At 45.1% G+C, this 17,269-nt stretch overlaps 1 protein-coding gene across 5 annotated transcripts in view; it reads right to left on the bottom strand.

The window, feature by feature from the left end:
- The window catches only part of FSTL4 (follistatin like 4), a 728,090-nt gene that overhangs the window by 411,840 nt on the left and 298,981 nt on the right, over window positions 1-17,269 (bottom strand). For all 5 annotated transcript variants that reach the window (XM_082624020.1, XM_082624019.1, XM_082624022.1 and 2 more), the window contains one exon: window positions 10,745-10,880. In XM_082624020.1, the coding sequence (XP_082480146.1) occupies window positions 10,745-10,880 (136 nt within the window). The remainder of the gene's footprint in view (window positions 1-10,744; window positions 10,881-17,269) is intronic.

Raw genomic sequence — 17,269 nt, 5'->3', positions numbered from 1 at the left:
CTTTCTTCCCAAGAACAGTTCCAGTTAAACCTTAAAGCAGCTGCACTAAGGAGCTCCCTGCCCTACAAGATGTGTGAACTCTGGAGTCACAGGGCCACCTCCAAGCCCCAAAGCCTGCTGCCCTTTAGTCAACTTGATGGGGACAGGGCACAGGCACCAGGAGGGCTGAGAGGGTCGGGGTAAGGACTGGCGAGATGCGAGTCAGGCAGCCTTTACATTACAGCCTGTCTACTGGGATAAACCAGGGAGGGTAAGTTGGGCTTCCAAGCTGCCCAGCCGCACACAGGCCAGGTTGGTGTGGTGAGGGTAACCGTGAGACAGGTAGAGGAAGCTGCGCACACGAAGCAGAAGAGCAACGATTTAAGACCACGGAGGCAGGCCCTCCTACCCCCAATTCCAGCTCTGAAGGTGGGAAAGCTCAACTTGATAAAACGCCGCACTTCTGAAAACTCAGCACACATTACTCGGAGCCCCGAGAGGCTGGAGGTTGGCTCCTTAGCCTCACCAGCCCCATCCACCCACAGTGACCTGCTCTCTTGCCTCTTCACTGGCGCCTCCCAGACCGCCACCTGCAGCCTCTGCTCAGAGCCCCTGAATGGGACTTCACCTCTGGGGACCTGTCGCCTGGCCACAGAGGATAGGACCAGGGCAGACGCTTGGCCAAGTGGAGCCAACCAGGTTGTCAGAGACTAGACCTCGACTGGGTAGTCCAGGGCCCTGGAGCCGGAGGTTCGTATGGTGGCCAGGCCATATTACAATGTAAAGGCTATGAGACGAGATTTGCAGGTTTGCAGAAAGGCTGGTCTCCAGAGAGAACAGGCAAAGGAGAGAGAGGCGGAGGTTGGAGATGGTGCAGCTGGGAAGGGGGAGGAGGGGGGATAGGCTTCCTGACGACTCTACACCCTGCACCCCCCAGGCAGCCTGCTGGGCTCCAGAAGGTCTCTGGGGCCTCAAGATAACCCTTCTTTGTACACAAACACATTGGAAGGTGATTCTGCTCGTGGCCACCAAGGGTCCCTCATGCGTCACTTTGCCAGCAGGCCTGGGTATCCACACCCATCAGTCCCTCTTCTTCTCCCTTCCCACCAGACACAGTCCTGTTCCAGCCCACACCTACACTTGGAGGGTGCCTCCTCCTTAAATACTTAAATGTTCTCCCCACCCGCATCTCTGCCAGCCTCTCCAAGGCCCTCTACCTTGAAGAGGCCCTTCCCAAGCCCGCCTCCCACCCAGTGCCTCTCTGCTCTCAACTCTCCCATCACCCGTGATTGGGCCCACACTGCTAACGTTCTGTACCACATTAACTGCTCACCATGTGCACGTGTATAGGTGATTTCTTAGAGCTGTTTGTGATTATTCCCTTTCCTTTCTCATAGTCTCGGGTGAGACATCAGCCCACCACACACAGGAATTTCCTATAGAATGCAGCTCAGGACCATCCTCTCTTGCAACATAAGAACAGTCATTTTGAATGAGATAAGGTTTAAAGTTTATTATACATTTTCATCTAGAATGTATAATGAATCAGATAATTTTGTCCTAGACAGCATGGCCACAGAAGTGTTTTCTTCCTGTAAATTACCAAACTAATTGGTACAACAATTGGTACAAGGATGGACACCTAGCTCAAGATGGGACTCAAAAGCAAGAGCTAAGACCTCCAGGTATGATGGTTTGGGCACTGGGGTGGTAATGTCACATGCTACCGCACCCTCAGAGACATGAGACCCAGCAACAATGAGCAACCATCTGCTCCCCATAGCCAGACAAAGTCCTCTGAGCCAACAAGAAGGACAAGGCCATATCGGGTTGAACTACCTTAGGAGAGGGCCCAGAGGGGTGCAGACCCTGCTCTGGTGGACAAGTTCTAGAAGGGCTGGGGGACTCTGGTTGAAATTCTGAGCCCTGGACACCACCAGCTACTACAGTCACCACTGTGTCCACCAGCCTGTGGGTATGACACCCTGAGATGCCAGCTTCTTCCAGCCCCCAACCAACCCTCTGAGAGCTCCAGAGCAGCTGAGTCATGGGCTGTGGATGAACCTGTGATAGTAGATTTGCCATTAGTCACAACCCCTCTGGAGAGGAGAAAGTCTGGACTGTGAGAACAAGCATCCTGCTCTGGGACCAGGGGTGGACCAGTGAAACAAGGGAAGGCGGGAGTTACTTCCTCCTTTATTACTCAAGAAAGATACCTAATTTCCTTTAGGCTAAAGTTGACATAGGGTTAAATTCCTTCTGCTAACTCATATTCTGTTCAGCAATAGCCAAGTGCTCCATCACCCTCCCAATTCCCCACCCCACTCTCATGCCCCACTGGTCCTCAAGCCCCAAGAAGAGAATCACAAATCCCATTTCTCTTCATCCAGTTGTCCCTAGAACCGGGCCAAGCACACAGAGGGGTGCTCAGTGGATACCTACTGATGACTAAGATTTAAGACCACCCGATATCCCAGTTGGCCTAGATATCCCAGGGTCGAGAGACCCATACAAGGTAGGTGCATAGCATCCTGAGAAGGTCAAGTGGGAAGTTCTGCTTTGGGACACAAAGACATACTCCTTAGCTACACTGCCAGGGGATGAACACCCAGACAGGAGGCAGAGAATCCCATTCTTCACAGCCAAATGCTAAAGTGAAAACAACAGCATATGTAACAACCAAACAGAAGAGAGTGGAGGAGGAAGAGGAGGCCCAGTGGGGCACATTTTAGAAGCACTCCAATTAGAGCATCGCCTGGCAGGCCTCTCCCGTTTGACATCTCCTAGGGTCTCCATGTGAAAGTCTAATTCCCTGGAATGAATGCACAAAATGTGCCATCAGCAAAACCACCGAAACCTGAGGTCCTTGCTTATAGAGGAAGTTTCCCAGCATGTTTTAAATGCAAGGTTAGAAAGGCAAATAAACGGGAAGAGTTCTGTTTTCTTTATTTAGAGAGCAAGCTTTAAATGATAGAACAGCTTATGCAAGCTTTTACTACAACTCACCTAAGACTTAGCGTCAAGAAAAGCCATCAGGAGTCTAACAGCTATTTAACAAAATCCCCAAAGACAACTTCCATTCTCACTGCCCTCGATCCCTTCCTCCCTTTGTAGGGACAGTTGGCAGCCACCCTCCCTGGAGCCACAGACTATTTCTGCTGACCCTGAAAATTTGAAGAATAAACAGAACATCCTGCATGTGAGTGTACCTTGCACTCTAAGGTTTCTATTTTGGGTGAGGGTCTGGTGTGCTTGCCTGGTGTGTTGGCCTTTTCGCAGAAGGGACCGTCAGGGTCAGGCAGGCCCTCAGACCACTCGAAGAAGGAGACAGCAAATGAGTCAGGGATTCCACCCCCGTCCCCCATACACAACCCATAGGACACTCTTAAGCTTCTACTGATTCAGTAAGGAAGATGGAAAGATTTGAAACTGTGACGGGATTCTACTACAAGTGGAAACCAAAGAACAGCCTGGTCTCTCCTGCGATTTCTTCTGTAAGGAGTCCTAGAAACTCAAGTCACCTTGTCTAAATCCCTACGTGATGCCAAAACAATAATAAAAGATCACTGACTCATTCACTTACTTGACAAGTATCTGAACATCCTGCTGTGTACCAAGCTCCCCTGGACACTGGGGACCCAGGGGGCTCAGACCCCAGGATACTGACCATTCCACCAGAAAGAGGACCCTCCCACCCCAAGAGCTACCTTGCTAAACACTGAGTGACAAGCACTGCAGCTGGTGGTGACACGCCAGCCCTCAGCACAAGAGAAGTGCATGGTCTTCTTGATGGGTACTTAGTGGGGTTCTGAGATCATGGACACAGACCACAGCTCTGACTGCCATGTTCTGAGCAGGTCCGTGACGGGTATTACATGCACCATCTTAGTCCTCATGACAACTCGGAAACCGGGGCTTTTATCGCCTGCGTTTTACTCAATGCTAACCTGAAGATCAGAGAGTAAGGAACTTCTCTCAGCCACACAGCTGGAAGGGGAGAAGCAGATCTGAACCACTGGGCCCTCCGACTTGAGGGGCCCCTGAGTCAAAGGCAGGACTGGAGATCCCTTAGGAAGCAGCACAGACAGGCAGAGCAGCAAGTGAGTGATTTGGCCCCAGCTGGAAAAAGCAGCTATGGGGTTTTAAAGCAACAACAAACATCATGGAGGAGAAAGAGGAAATGTAGAACATGCACAGTTCAGTTAGGACATGGCAGGGACAGCTGTCTGCATCAAGCTATCTATGCCAGGACCTTGCCCACCACCAGCCGACAAGCCACCAAGAGCACATAGAACTCTCAGCCTGAGCAGGGAGAGATGTGTGGTCAGAAAAGCAGGCTACGCTCCAGAGGCTGGGGCTGAAACCTGGGTGGTGACGTTGGCACCTGCCACCTCCCTCATAGCTGGTTAGGTGGTCAGCAAACGTGGTTCTTTAATCTACTTCCTACTATGTTAAGGGCTCGCTGGTCACCAGTGGTATTCTCTGGAAAGGACTTTTCTGAGCAATACAGGGATGACTTCTCAACTCTTCAAAAAATACACACATACACTTTCTACCCCAATACAAACCCTCAATGATTAAAGTATTTTAACAAAAGTAACAGTGGGAAGAGATATGGGAACATATGTATATATAGAACTGATTCACTTTGTTATAAAGCAGAAACTAACACACCATTGTAAAGCAATTATACTCCAATAAAGATGTAAAAAAAAAAAAGGTCCTACTGTACAGCACAGGGAACTATATTCAGTATCCTGTGATAAACATAATAGAAAAGAATATGAGAAAGAATATATGTATGTATAACTGAATCACTTTGCTGTACAGTAGAAATTAACACAACATTGTAAATCAACTATACTTCAATAAAATAAATTTTAAAAATGAAAAAAAAAAAAGATGCAAGTGTGTGGCTACAACAAGGGAGGCCCAATGGACGGAGGGCTTCTCTAAGCCCTGAGGGCTCAGCTCGGCTGCTTCCTCTACCCAACAGCATGCACCTGGCCCTGCTGCAGTTTTCTCAGGTATGGAACCCCCCTCTCATCCTATGCCCTCCGTCTCCAGAGCCAGTACCCTCCCCTTCCCAGGGGGCTCAGAGCAGAAGCCACAGCAGTGGAGACAGAAGGACAATGGCCCTGGATTGCAGGACAGGGAAGTGGAGGCCACGCACAGGGGGCCTGCTAGAGTCTGACACCAACACAGCATTCACTTCTCTCTGAATGGGAAACAAGAGAGACAACCCACAAGAGACAAGTCACAGAGAACAAATCAAGCAGATGACTGGGGCCTAACAGAGCTGATGCTGCCAAGTGCCCGGACAACGGAAATCAGAGCCCCACTGACAACACATGGCCTGATGTCCTGCTTACAATCGTGGGAAGTTTCCTAGAGAGGCAGAGATTATTTAGCAGCAGAGACATACAGAAAATAGTTAGATGAGTAAAGGCTAAATTAAAAGGAAGAATAATGGTTTTCTGTGAACTCATAAGTGTTTATTTTCCAGGGTCACAGAACTTTTCAGAGCCAATTGAAACTCTGTCAACTATGATCTCAAAATACTAAAGGGACATACAGTGCAGTAACTGGTACAGAGTAGAAGGCTTGCTGGGAGTGGCGAGAGAGGAGAAATATCCAGCACAAAGAACAAAGACGGTGGCTTCCCCTGTCCAAGGATAAAAATGAAAACAAGACCCCCGAACACAGCACCAACCCGGCAGTTGTGGTGCCCAAGGCAGCCTGGCTGGGTGTTGGGGACAGAAACTGGGCAGGACACCAGGATGTCTGGCACAGAGGCAGTAATGGTGAGAGCATGGGAGTGTGGGCTGACCCTCTGGATTTAAATCACCTGTAGGTAAGCCAGGGCGGAACTCTGGGTTCAGAGATCTAAGTTTTCTTATCTGCCTGCTTGCTTGAAAATAGGTGAAAATGACTCTCAAACCCAGGCTGTTTCAATTCACCTCTCCCCTCACCTACACGCCCCTGCCTCCCCTCACTCGAAGCCAATTTCATGGCAAGCTATTTCCCGGCATGACTGCAGCCTCTGTGTTCCTCCTTTTTCTGACTGCAGTCAGTGTCATCACATTAGCAAGAAGCTAAAAAAGGCCAGGGTTCATCACCAACTGGATTCTCCTTCTGGGATGTGTGCATAGGGGGTGATGGTAGGGGATACCTCTAGGGCTTTTCTGCCCACTGTCCTCCAAGACTGGAAGTATCAGGGCTTGTTCACAAGCACATTGAAGCTCAAGAGACACTGGATAGGAGTACGTATAGCCCACACTAACTCTGAAGGTGGAAATCAGCTCATCCTCCCCTGCGGCTTGGAGTATCTGCCACCACCCTTCACCTTGGAAATTATGGATTTACTCACATCTGCAGGTGGGAGATTGTGCTCTCCCAATTTTACCTAAGAAACTAACATCCATACCCTCCGACACACAGTAATGGACAGCCATGGCCGAGAGTTGGAGGAGCAGAGAGAGGCCTTGCCCTCCCAGAACCAGCCCCGCAGCAGAAGTCCCGGATTCATGTAAGGGGTGTCATCTGCATCCCAGTGCACCTCGCCCAGTGAAAGGCCCCACTCGCGCCTCCTGCTGTGACACTTCACCCAGAGTCTCATCTTCTTTGAAAGCTGCAGTTGGTACCAGGGAGTGTTTAGGAAGGGTGATTCTGCAGAAAAGAGACATAAAACCTGCATGCAGGCCTGTACTGCAGATGAGGCTTGGAAAACGCTGAGTATCCAGCCTGGACCCTGTCTGTCCACAGAGAGGAGGGAGTTGGTTTTCTCCACTCCCACAGAGTGAGGGGCTGGAGTGATCAACTCTTCTTCCCCGGCAATCAAAAGGAAGTCAGGGGCATGGAGTGAGAGCTGTGGGGGGAGAACATCACTTGAAAGGGCAGGGGAGCATTGTCTTAACTGCAATCAAATGTGTAAGAACAAGGACACTTATTAAGGAAGAAAAATATTTTTTTAAATTAATGCTCAGTCTTAGCAGCCTGAGTCCTCCTGAATGCCCAGCCAATGCAGAAAGAAGCCAGAGCATTTAAGTTCTCTGCAAATTGAAGGTGTCCTCACAGGGACAGGAGTGCAGTCAGCGTCAGGGGCCAACACTTGCAGAAGGGGAACGGGCTGGTCAACCAGGGTAGGATCCTGCTCTCTTAGGCTGACCCCTGGAGTTAGGGAGGACAGGAAGCATCCTGACTACCGATACCACTCCTACTACCAATTTTTTTCCCTCAAAGACTCTTATGAGACTTCACACACACTGAAAACAAATGGTGTCTGACATCAAAGCATATCTCGTCTCTATAAGCACCAAGGCATACAAAGCTAACAATTTTAAATGGAACCAATATTAATATTTACAGATATTTAGTGCATGACTAGAAACCATGGGTAAGAGCAATTTAGGAAAAGTTCAGTAAGATCAAGAAGGATGCATAAGGCTGTGTAACGGCCGCCATCCAATCCCAGAGCCCAGCAAGTGATGGCAACACAGTATCCAGGGCTCAAAGGGGAGGGGACCTGCCCACAAATGTCTGCCCCTCAAGAGGGACGTCCCTAGGGACTGTTATCACATCCCTTCTCACTTTCCTGGTCTCCCCAATATAAAATTCTACCAATATTGATTTTATTACTGTATCTATCTTGGCCAGAGTATTGGGGAAAGGGGGAAAATAAAATATAACTCTATTTCAGAATTTCGATAGTTGTATCTCTCAGAATTGTTTCCTCTGAATTCAGAATTGCATTAGGATTCTAGATCATGCCCTGCCACTCAGCTCTTTATTAAAGAGGCACTCCACCCAGCTACATTTCTTTTTATTGACATTTGTAAAATGGTAAACTCCTTGAAGCTATGTCAACTGCAGTCTTTGTACATAAAACAATAATTTAACACAGTTCACAATTGTTATAATTGCTTTAAAAATGTGCAAGCACACACACATTGGTCATTTAATCCTTATTTACCCTTAGGACACTCAAGTAATTGGTATAATAACTTGAAAGGCAAATTAAATCTTATTAATGCTTTCCAAGCACTTAAAAAAATCTTAAGTCAATGAATGTTTTGGAAAGTACTACGATCAGGGAGAAAACACACACTGAAACATTTTACCATTTAGTTCCTGGAAAGTTTTTTTTTCATTTATTTATTGGGTCTCAGGAAACTGTTGGCTTTGATTCTTTTAGAAAATAAGACTGTCTGAGGAAACTGCTAGAGGAGTTTAATATGGTTTAGGCAGTGAGTTCTGGATATTTAAAGAGCTACAATTCAAAGGAGAAACTACCCAGAACCTGTAACACACAGGACTATCTTGGATGTTGACAAGGTACAAGCTTGGCTTGGCCCACAAACTGCTAACAGATTTGCTGGGGGGGACCATTCATGTCCACACCAGAAATGAGCCTGCTGTGCAGGGAAGTATAAAAAACTCATTTAAATACATGATAGTCTAATGTGAAATTTGAAAGCACCAAGGTGACTACATGACTAGTACCAAATGTTGAATAAATATCAATTGACTCAAAAACTCAATGAGCCTCTATTTTCCTCTTTAAATTATTAGATGCTGTAAGGAAGAGAAAGATAAAGAAGATGGCTTCATCCATATGCTAAAGTACAAATACAAGAGTTAAGAAAAAGATAGGAAAGACTAAGACTAGGAGTTCAGAGAAAGATCAAATGTAACCAAGAGTGGTCAAAGAAGACTCTAGAGAAAAGGTAAGAACCAGAGCTGGGCCTTGGAAGAGGGGCTGATTCAGACTTGCAAAAGGAGGGGACGGCACTGGGGCAGGAGGACCCTAGTGAGTGAGGGGACGGAGGGGCTGTGCATCAAGTGTCATCAAGGTCAGCAAACCAGTTATGCTACATGTCCTGCCCACTCTCTCTAAACATTCACAGAGGCTGTCCTATGTCCTGGGCCCATTCACATTGTCATCATCTCATTTAACAGTTGACAGAAGCAGACTCAATGAGCAGAAGTTACAACACTTCACAAAAACTCAGTCTACGGCAAAGAGAACTGGATGGGTAGGGTGGTTGTTCCGGCCTTTGGGAGTCCAGAGGCATCACTTCCTTTTCCCGAAGCAGTGAAATTCCCGAACCTGGGAGACAATGGCATCTCCGGGGCTCTATCCTAAAGGGGTGAAGGGGGGAACACAACAACCCCCCCAAACAAAAAAAAAAGCCTCACTTCTTCAGGTTGAGCATCATCTACTCTTTCTTTGGTACACAAAGAATTAGGGTGGTAACAACTAAAATAAAGAGACCTTAGGTTGATATCAAATTACCTTCAATTTACCTCCAGCTAAATCCCACAGTAATAGGCTTGACTCTTTTAATTGAATTAAGTGATTTAAAACAGTGGGCCAATGAGCCCCAAAAGTAAGAACACTAAATACACATAGCTGTGTGTTTGCCTGTTTGCTTTGCTATTAAATATTCAACAATATATTTATAGGATTTAAATGATCATTTTCCCTCTGTATGGATATGAGTATAACGATTAAACGATTCCCATTGGGAAATGCTGGGCTCGCTAGCAAGTCAGCCTTCAGACTCTTTCACAAGAACATTAAGTTGTGTCCTTCATGGATTTAGATGGGAGAGACAGTGTTTCTGTTTAATCATCTGCTCGCCACAAAGGGAAGCCACACTAACTTCAGCAGGAAAAGAGTGCACATTAAATTACTTCTGTAGCTCCCTGAAGATTAAGGCTTGTAGCTTTGGGATTGCATTACAATTAAGTAATAATGAAAGAGAAATCGTGTCTTTTGCTCAAATAACGCATTAATCCTACCATATAGTGTGTATCGTTATTCACTCTCCGGGTAACGTTGACTTTTGGGGGTGATTTTTCTTCCTCATTCCACAGGACGGGAAGCACGCACAGAGAAAAGGAGAAGGGGAGGCATCACGGAAGACAGTGGCAGTTAAGATGCCCTGGAAAGCTCTCAGGTAAGAATTAGTATTCATCACGTCATCAAGAAAATCCTAGGTGGTTTTACTGAAAGGGTGTAGTCATTTCTCAAGGTTCAGCATGTACAAAAAATCAGCATGTTCAGAAAATCTACATCCCTCATGAGCCCCAAATCCATGAGGCCTACTACCTGAGCAGGGCTGGCTGCAGTTTATGACTCCTCTTCACTACTTCAGACCAGAGTTCACTAAGCAATTAGCAGGATAGCAAGACTCTCCCGGGAGGTATTTGAGAACAAGTTTTTCAAGCACTTTAGAAGCATTTATATATACTAACATGCCATTAATCATTCTTATCTGTTCATTAAGGCCGTCTCCCTTAGGACCTCTACACTCCAGTTCTTACTCAGCCTGGTTCTTGTTATCTATATAGCTGAAAAGAAGTCTATTTCCTTTATAACATATTTTTTAATTAAAAGACTTCATTAATTCACATGGGTGTGCTCCACCAATGAGTCAGCACTTTCAGAGTGCTATTAAATATCCACAAAGGCCGTTCTCTAGTGGGTCTGTGTGGAAGACAAAACATGCAACCATAACTTGATCTGCAGATACATTTTTGGCACTGGAGAGATTTTAGACCATTACTTAACAGCATGATATAAACCTCCTGTCCTTATCAACACACGTGGCTTCCTTCTGTCCCCTACCAAAAAGGGGGCAGGATTTTAATTTTCACTGCAATCTACTTGATAAAAACTAAAGGTGGAAAGGAAATAAGATACTCTAACATTGAAAAGCAATGAGTTTTAAATGTCATGTCAGCCGTGACGTGACCATACCTCTTCCCGGGACTCTCCCACACCCACGTTCAATCCTCTGCTGGTTCCTGGGTTCATCCACCCCAGCGCAGCAGGCAGGGAGGCTCCAAGAAGTGTGAGATGCAGCCAAAAGCATCCTGGTTTCATTTTGTTGAGTCTGTTGAGAAAATGACAAACACTCAGAACTAAGTGTTGCAAAGTGTAAACAAAACAAGGCGCAGTTAGTGAGTACTTGTGCTCCAGAATCAGAAATCCGAGTTTAAATTCTGGCACCAACCGTTCTGTTTTCCTGTGGAGAAGTTATATTACTTCGGAGCCTTAGTTTATTCACCTCTAAAATGGGGTCAGAATATGTACCCAATAGCGCTGCTGTGAGGACTGAAGGAGGCAGGGTGGGTACATAGTAAGAACTCTAGAAATGCCAACTGGTATGTAGAAACCCACTTGAAATGCACCTGCCACTACATCTGCAAGAACAAATGAGGGTGAGAAGGCTGAGGCACCTCTGTTAGGTTACCCTATGTCCATGCTTCTGTTTCCTCAGAAAGTATTTGCAGCTGGGCACACTAGTGCTCAATAAATGCTGATGAGGAATCATGTTAAATCTGTAGCACCCCTGTTTGTAGCTGATGCCTCACTTAACAAGATAGTGAACTTCAAAACAGCATTAAAGGGTCTACTATTTTTATTTTTGTTTCAAGACCAGTCCTTGTAGTAGAATCCCAGCATCCAATGAATAGGATTTCAGTAGCATTTAAGATATTTCCTGAGACTCACTTGATAAATTGTCTAAGAAATGGACAACTGAAAGTAATCAAAGAATCACATGGATGAAAAAAACTAAGGATCAGCTATAATAAAAATTCAACTCCCTAACATATGCTGGGCATTGTGTTAAGAGGACAAAGACACAGACTGGTGCATTTGTCCAATTAGCTGTACTTTTTAAGGCTTCCACTGTGAACATATTCCAACCTTAATTTCAGTATCTCTAAGAAACATATCCAGATAGAACTCATCATGCAGTATTTAGAACTCTTACTCAAGGAAACTTTAAGAGTTATTGATTTCTGTGAGCACCATACAATTTAGTGCTTAATTGCATGTGGTCCACACTGCATCCTGCTCATGGCTGGGGAGATGAAAACACACAGAGCTCCTTGGAGGCCAGCACCCCCGTGACTTGGCTTAGGGCTGGTCATGAGCAGGTGTCCGAGTCAGAGATGATTAGCTGCTTGAGAGACCTTACAGCCTGTTTGAGGGGTCCACCCGTGCTCACCCCCAGAGCCAACAGCTTTGAAGGATCCCTGCTCTACACAAGGGGAGGTATCAAATGATCACTAGCGCTGATGCCAGGGCTGCCAAACAAATACACTCCTGCCACATTCCAGGTTTCCTTTGGCTGCCTTCCATACCTAAATAAAGCTGCTGCTCCAGATTTGCTTTATGTCCCCAACTTGAGACAGAAATGCCCACAGGAAAGAGAAGTCAAACTAAAAATTGTAGGCATATAACACTGGCCTATGAAAGGCAAGGTCATAAGTTATGACTATCTTTAAAGAGAAGACATCTCTTTTTTTTTTTTTTTTAAAGAGTCCACAGGCTCCTACTCCTACCTCTGTTGCTTCAGCTGTTCATCTTTGACATCTGGAGGGAAAGCTAGAGTTACTGTGGAAATGGTCCGAGTGGCTAGTAAATACAATCTGAAGGTCATGGTCTCAGCACAGTCAGCACCGGCTCCTCTCTCTGAAGAAGGCAGAGTGGAGCAGAACGCTGCAGCTTCCGCAGCTACCTGGGAGAGGGCTGCAGCGTTATCAGCAGCCACCCAGCGCTACGCTCCCTATCCGGGGCTCAAGCTAGGGTGTGTGTTCTTACAGGGATGAGGAGTGAAAATCACATTTGGGGCTACAAGAGAATAAAAATGACTTCCCTAACTGCAACCAGTTTTTCTAAAAATAAATAGGGCAACTCCCTACTCCCCATAAATTATTCTCTTCTGAACACAGAGCCATCCATGTTCCAGAGACTGCAGAAAGCAGCTGCTGGATTTTTGGAATTTTTTTTAAACAAGCAAGAGTAACTCAAGCTAGAACTAGAAAGACACTGCTTCCTACTCTACTTTTATTCATTCTTCCCTACTTATCCACCATCAACCAGCGCTCATGGAGTGAGCATATATATAAAAGGGCTTCTTCTCTCCCTTTTCATGCCTTCAAGCCCAAATAAACTAAAAACAGCAAGATAATCAAAACTTACTCTAGATAATGTACAGATGTCAATCCCTGGAGTTGTGAAATATTTGAGCCACAATACCTAATATTTAGTTTTCAGTTTGCCTAGTAATCTAAGACCAATTATTTTGGATGTTTTATTATTAATGGATAATATCAGAATAAATTCTGTTCATTTCAATTGTTTTGGGAAGCGCCAAATCACTTCATTTAAGAGGGCGTGCCCAGACGTCTGGCATTAAACCAGCTGTTCTGAGACGTGTTTTAGGAAGCTGAACTGCAGCCCTACTGCACCTGGAGTCATCTCTGGTTTTGTCTGGTTTGTGTTGAGATTCCCATAGGATTCTACTGGATGACAGGGAAACACACGAGCCAGGCCAACTACTCAAATATTCCTAGGAAGCCTTTCTGTAAAGTTTATTTCAGCTTGGCCACCACTAGATCAAACTTCATTTGCACGGCAGATGAGTCTGAGATGTCATTTTATACTCATGGTGATTGACAATTCATTCCATCTACAGCAACAACAGTCTTAAAATTTACAACCTAAGTTTTATGACAGTTCGGTTCATAAAAAAAGAATACTGTGTCTAAATCAATTTTGATGATCTGTCTAATAACCAAATAGAGACTATCTATTTGATTAACACATATAGCAATTACTATGTGTCAGGCGCTGTTCTAAATGCTTCATAGGTATTAACTCATAATCCTCATTTCCACTCCATGAGGAGGGCAATGATTATCCTCTAGTCAAATGACAGAGGAAATGGGTGACAGAGAGGGTTAAGTACCTTGCCAAGGCCGCGTGGCAAATAAATGGCAGAGCTGGGACTCCAAGCCAGCCACGTGGACTTGGTGTCTATACTCTTAAACCCCAGCCCCTGCTGCCTCTTGATACTTAGAAATATTTTATTTGGATGAATGGTTGGTTTTAGACAGGGAAACATCTATGTACAGCAAGATCAGAGGCCAGGAGCCCCAAGACTCTTCTCTGACAGATGCCAAGAGCTGTGTTCCTTCAGCTTTCATGGCTCCGAGCAAGGCCAGAGGAGCAGAGTGAGGGGGAAGCCAAGCTGCCCCCCTCCTACACTTCACCCAGAATGGGGCCACTCGGCACACTCTCCTCGGCCTTCCTTGATGCTGTCTTCATTGGCCAAGAATGTGGTTGAAATAAAGAAACCATGAGGAGATACAAAGGATGCTAGGCATCAAGTACCCTTTAGCTCATGGGCAGCACCAACCAGCCTGGTAGACAGTCACTTTGGGCAAAGAGGACCTGTTGGAAGATTACTCATCAAATTCAAATAGCCCTACTAGCCCTCAGATGGAAGAAAATACAAGAATCTCCCTGTCATAGAAATGGGAAGGTACCACTAATAAGGTCACAAACCCTCTTTTTCAACCTAGAGCTCCTTTTGAAATCAATTTAGGTTTATAAGCTTCATTCAATCCATGCTAGAGTCCCAAGATTGGTTATAAATCTACCTGAGATTGTTCTCATAAAAGACCTGGGACTATCCTTCCTTTCAAACAACTCATAAGACACAATCACTTGATATCTTAAATATCTTGGAAACATCTCGTTTCCAAGAGAAGTACTTCACTGCTTCCTTTGAGGTTTCCCAGCTGAGCCTCATGTTTCCCCATGCTCAGGAGAATCAGGTGCCAGACTGGTCACTGCACAGACAGGACACCAAAGGCCTGGAAGGTGGAAGAATTCACCCAATGTATGAAGCCAACTCAGAGGCCAAACCTAGACTAAAACTCAAGCATCCTGACCCCTAGGCAATTGTTTTGTTTCTAACGTAATCACAAACTTACTTATGGAACATGTATGCATTCTCTGTTTAGACAGACTGATTTTGCTTTTTTTAGTTCAGGATGGGCCCCATTAGATCATCTACCCCCTTGCTGTGAAAACCACAGGATCTTCTGGTGTTATAATATAAGCTGATATCATGCTATTATTTATTTGTATTTAAAATTATAGAGGTACGACAAATCTGTAGAATGTAACATTCCAAATACTGACTTGTTTTTTGAAGGAAGTTGAAAAACTGTGACCTAAGAATGCAAACGATCAGGGAGAAATAGGTATGAATATGTAAACTCCAAACCTACCCCACCAGAGAACATAGAGCAGCATGTAAGCTGTCTTTACTGAACAGTGTCAGGAGCCAAAGAGAAGCACAGGCATAAGTACAAACTTCTCTTTCCTCCTCCAGGAACCAGCCCTGTTTGGGAAGAATGGGAATTCTGACCCTTGGAGCTTTTGGGAAAGCTATTCACTGGTTTGTTCTCTCTCATCCTCTCTCTCAGAATATGGTGACATTACCAGACCAGACACTATGGAATAGTCACACGGAAATGGTTTCTCTTTGTTACAGACAGGACCAGAAATTATGAAGATGATTTGGCAGAACTAAGCAACACCACCCAGCCTTGAAGAGAATGGTAAGGTCTGTGACTTTGAGGCACCTGAATTTCTAACCTAATTGAAAAGTGTATGCTCTAGCCAATTACTTTCAGGTGCATTGCATTTTACACATGTGATGTTGGCAATCAACAAATAGAAACCAATTGGGGACCACCAAAATCCTACAGTTCTCTTCTGTATGCCTGCCCAATGTTCAAAGAAAAAAAAAAAGAAAAAAGAAAAAAAAAAAACTCCAACCTAAAACCAGGAAGCTGTATGCTAATTTCTTTTGCAAGGTTTAGGACCCCAGTTTTGATTTGTGAGGATTTTAGGAAAAGAGAAAGGGAAATTAGGCATAAACATATGAAGCCAACCCTGAAGCAATCCATAATGAAGTTATATTGCATTTCCTATTAATTATCTACTCGGTATCTTTGGTTAATTGTTCCAACATTTGATAAATTTGATATCTAAATTAGTCTATATGCAATGTGTAAATCTATGACATTCCTATTTACTATGAAGTTAACGCACAGAACCCTCACCCTTCCAACATTCAGATTATACCTCCTAAGTACCATGTTCGCTCCACTATAGTTCTATTTTACTTGAAGTTCCATGCCTTGTGTTATGCACCAAGATAGAAAATGTAAGGAAAGATGTGCTCTTGAAATAACTGCCTAATTTGATTAATTCGTAAGCACAGAGCAACACAAGAAAGTTGAGTTTGCAAAGAAATACCAAAAAAGGCAAAGTAGCAATTAAGGAGATTTTAAGGAAATCCTGACTAGTCAATGACAATTTCTGAAATGTAATGTTGTCAAACAAAAAAAAAAAAAAAAAAAAAGAAAGGAAAGAAAAGCCTGCAGCCCTTAGAAGGAGAAGAATCCTGAGTTACTGGCAGGTCAAGGTAGAAAAATCCAACCTACCCCTCCAGGACACGGCCAAAGTGATAAAAGTTCTCGCCATACACAGAACAGAACAAGCTGGCCCCTCTCTGGAACAAAAAGCCTTCCTGGAACTGACAACAATTGAGGGTGGGCAAAAAATTTGAAGAGAGAAAAATCCATTGGAACAACTTTTATTAAGCAATTTTAATTCATTGCATCAAAGACTATTTTCTTGCACAGCCTTTGGCTCTGTCTGAAGTCTTTGGAGAGACGGGCTGTCTTTTTCCCTAGCACGGGAAGAAAGTGAACATTCATCTCAGTGCGTTTAAACAGAAATAAACTAGTAATGCTGCAGTGTCTTCTCACAAAACTAAGATGGAGAGCAGACATGCGCCCTGTGGAGCATCGGCTCAGGTCTTCCATTAGAGTTACCGCCTGAGGGCTGCTGAGCCTCTGGGGTCAGAGAAGCCGTATCCCTCACTCCCTTGACCATTTGCTTCCCAGGTGAGCCTTCCACCTGACCACTGCCCAGACCCAGAGCCTGTCTGGACCATTCCAGGATTAAAAGGACACTGTTAAAAGTCATCTCTAGCTTTCCCCTAAACTGATGGTAGGAAAATAACTCGGGGCTTTTGAGAAAAGTCCGAATTTCTTCCCGATCCCTTTTCTCCCCTCTCGGATTGTGTGATAAATCAAAATGTGCACCAAAAATGGGCTTAAGTTACAGCGCCCCTTCTATTGAAATTCTGTTTCTGCTTGGCTCAGAGAATGTGGACGGATGTTTGCGTCTCAGGAGCCCATCCAGTACAATTCCTGGCGCACAGGCTTGCAACAAATTCACTAAGGGAACAGACCAAAGCCCCCGGCTCCGCTCGGCGGAAGCGACACCTAGAGGGGAGCGGAGGAGAGGCTGCGGAAGCGCTATTCATCAACGTCGGCGACAGTTACCAAGAGAGAGGTCGGCTGGACAGCGCATGTGGGACCAACTCTCTGGGCTAGACGCAGA

The sequence above is a fragment of the Mesoplodon mirus genome (genome assembly GCF_964341445.2).
Source record: "Mesoplodon mirus genome assembly, chromosome: 5".
In the NCBI taxonomy this organism is placed as follows: Eukaryota; Metazoa; Chordata; class Mammalia; order Artiodactyla; family Ziphiidae; genus Mesoplodon; species Mesoplodon mirus.
Note: the sequence above shows the minus strand (reverse complement) of the source record. Positions and strands in the feature narration are given on the sequence as shown.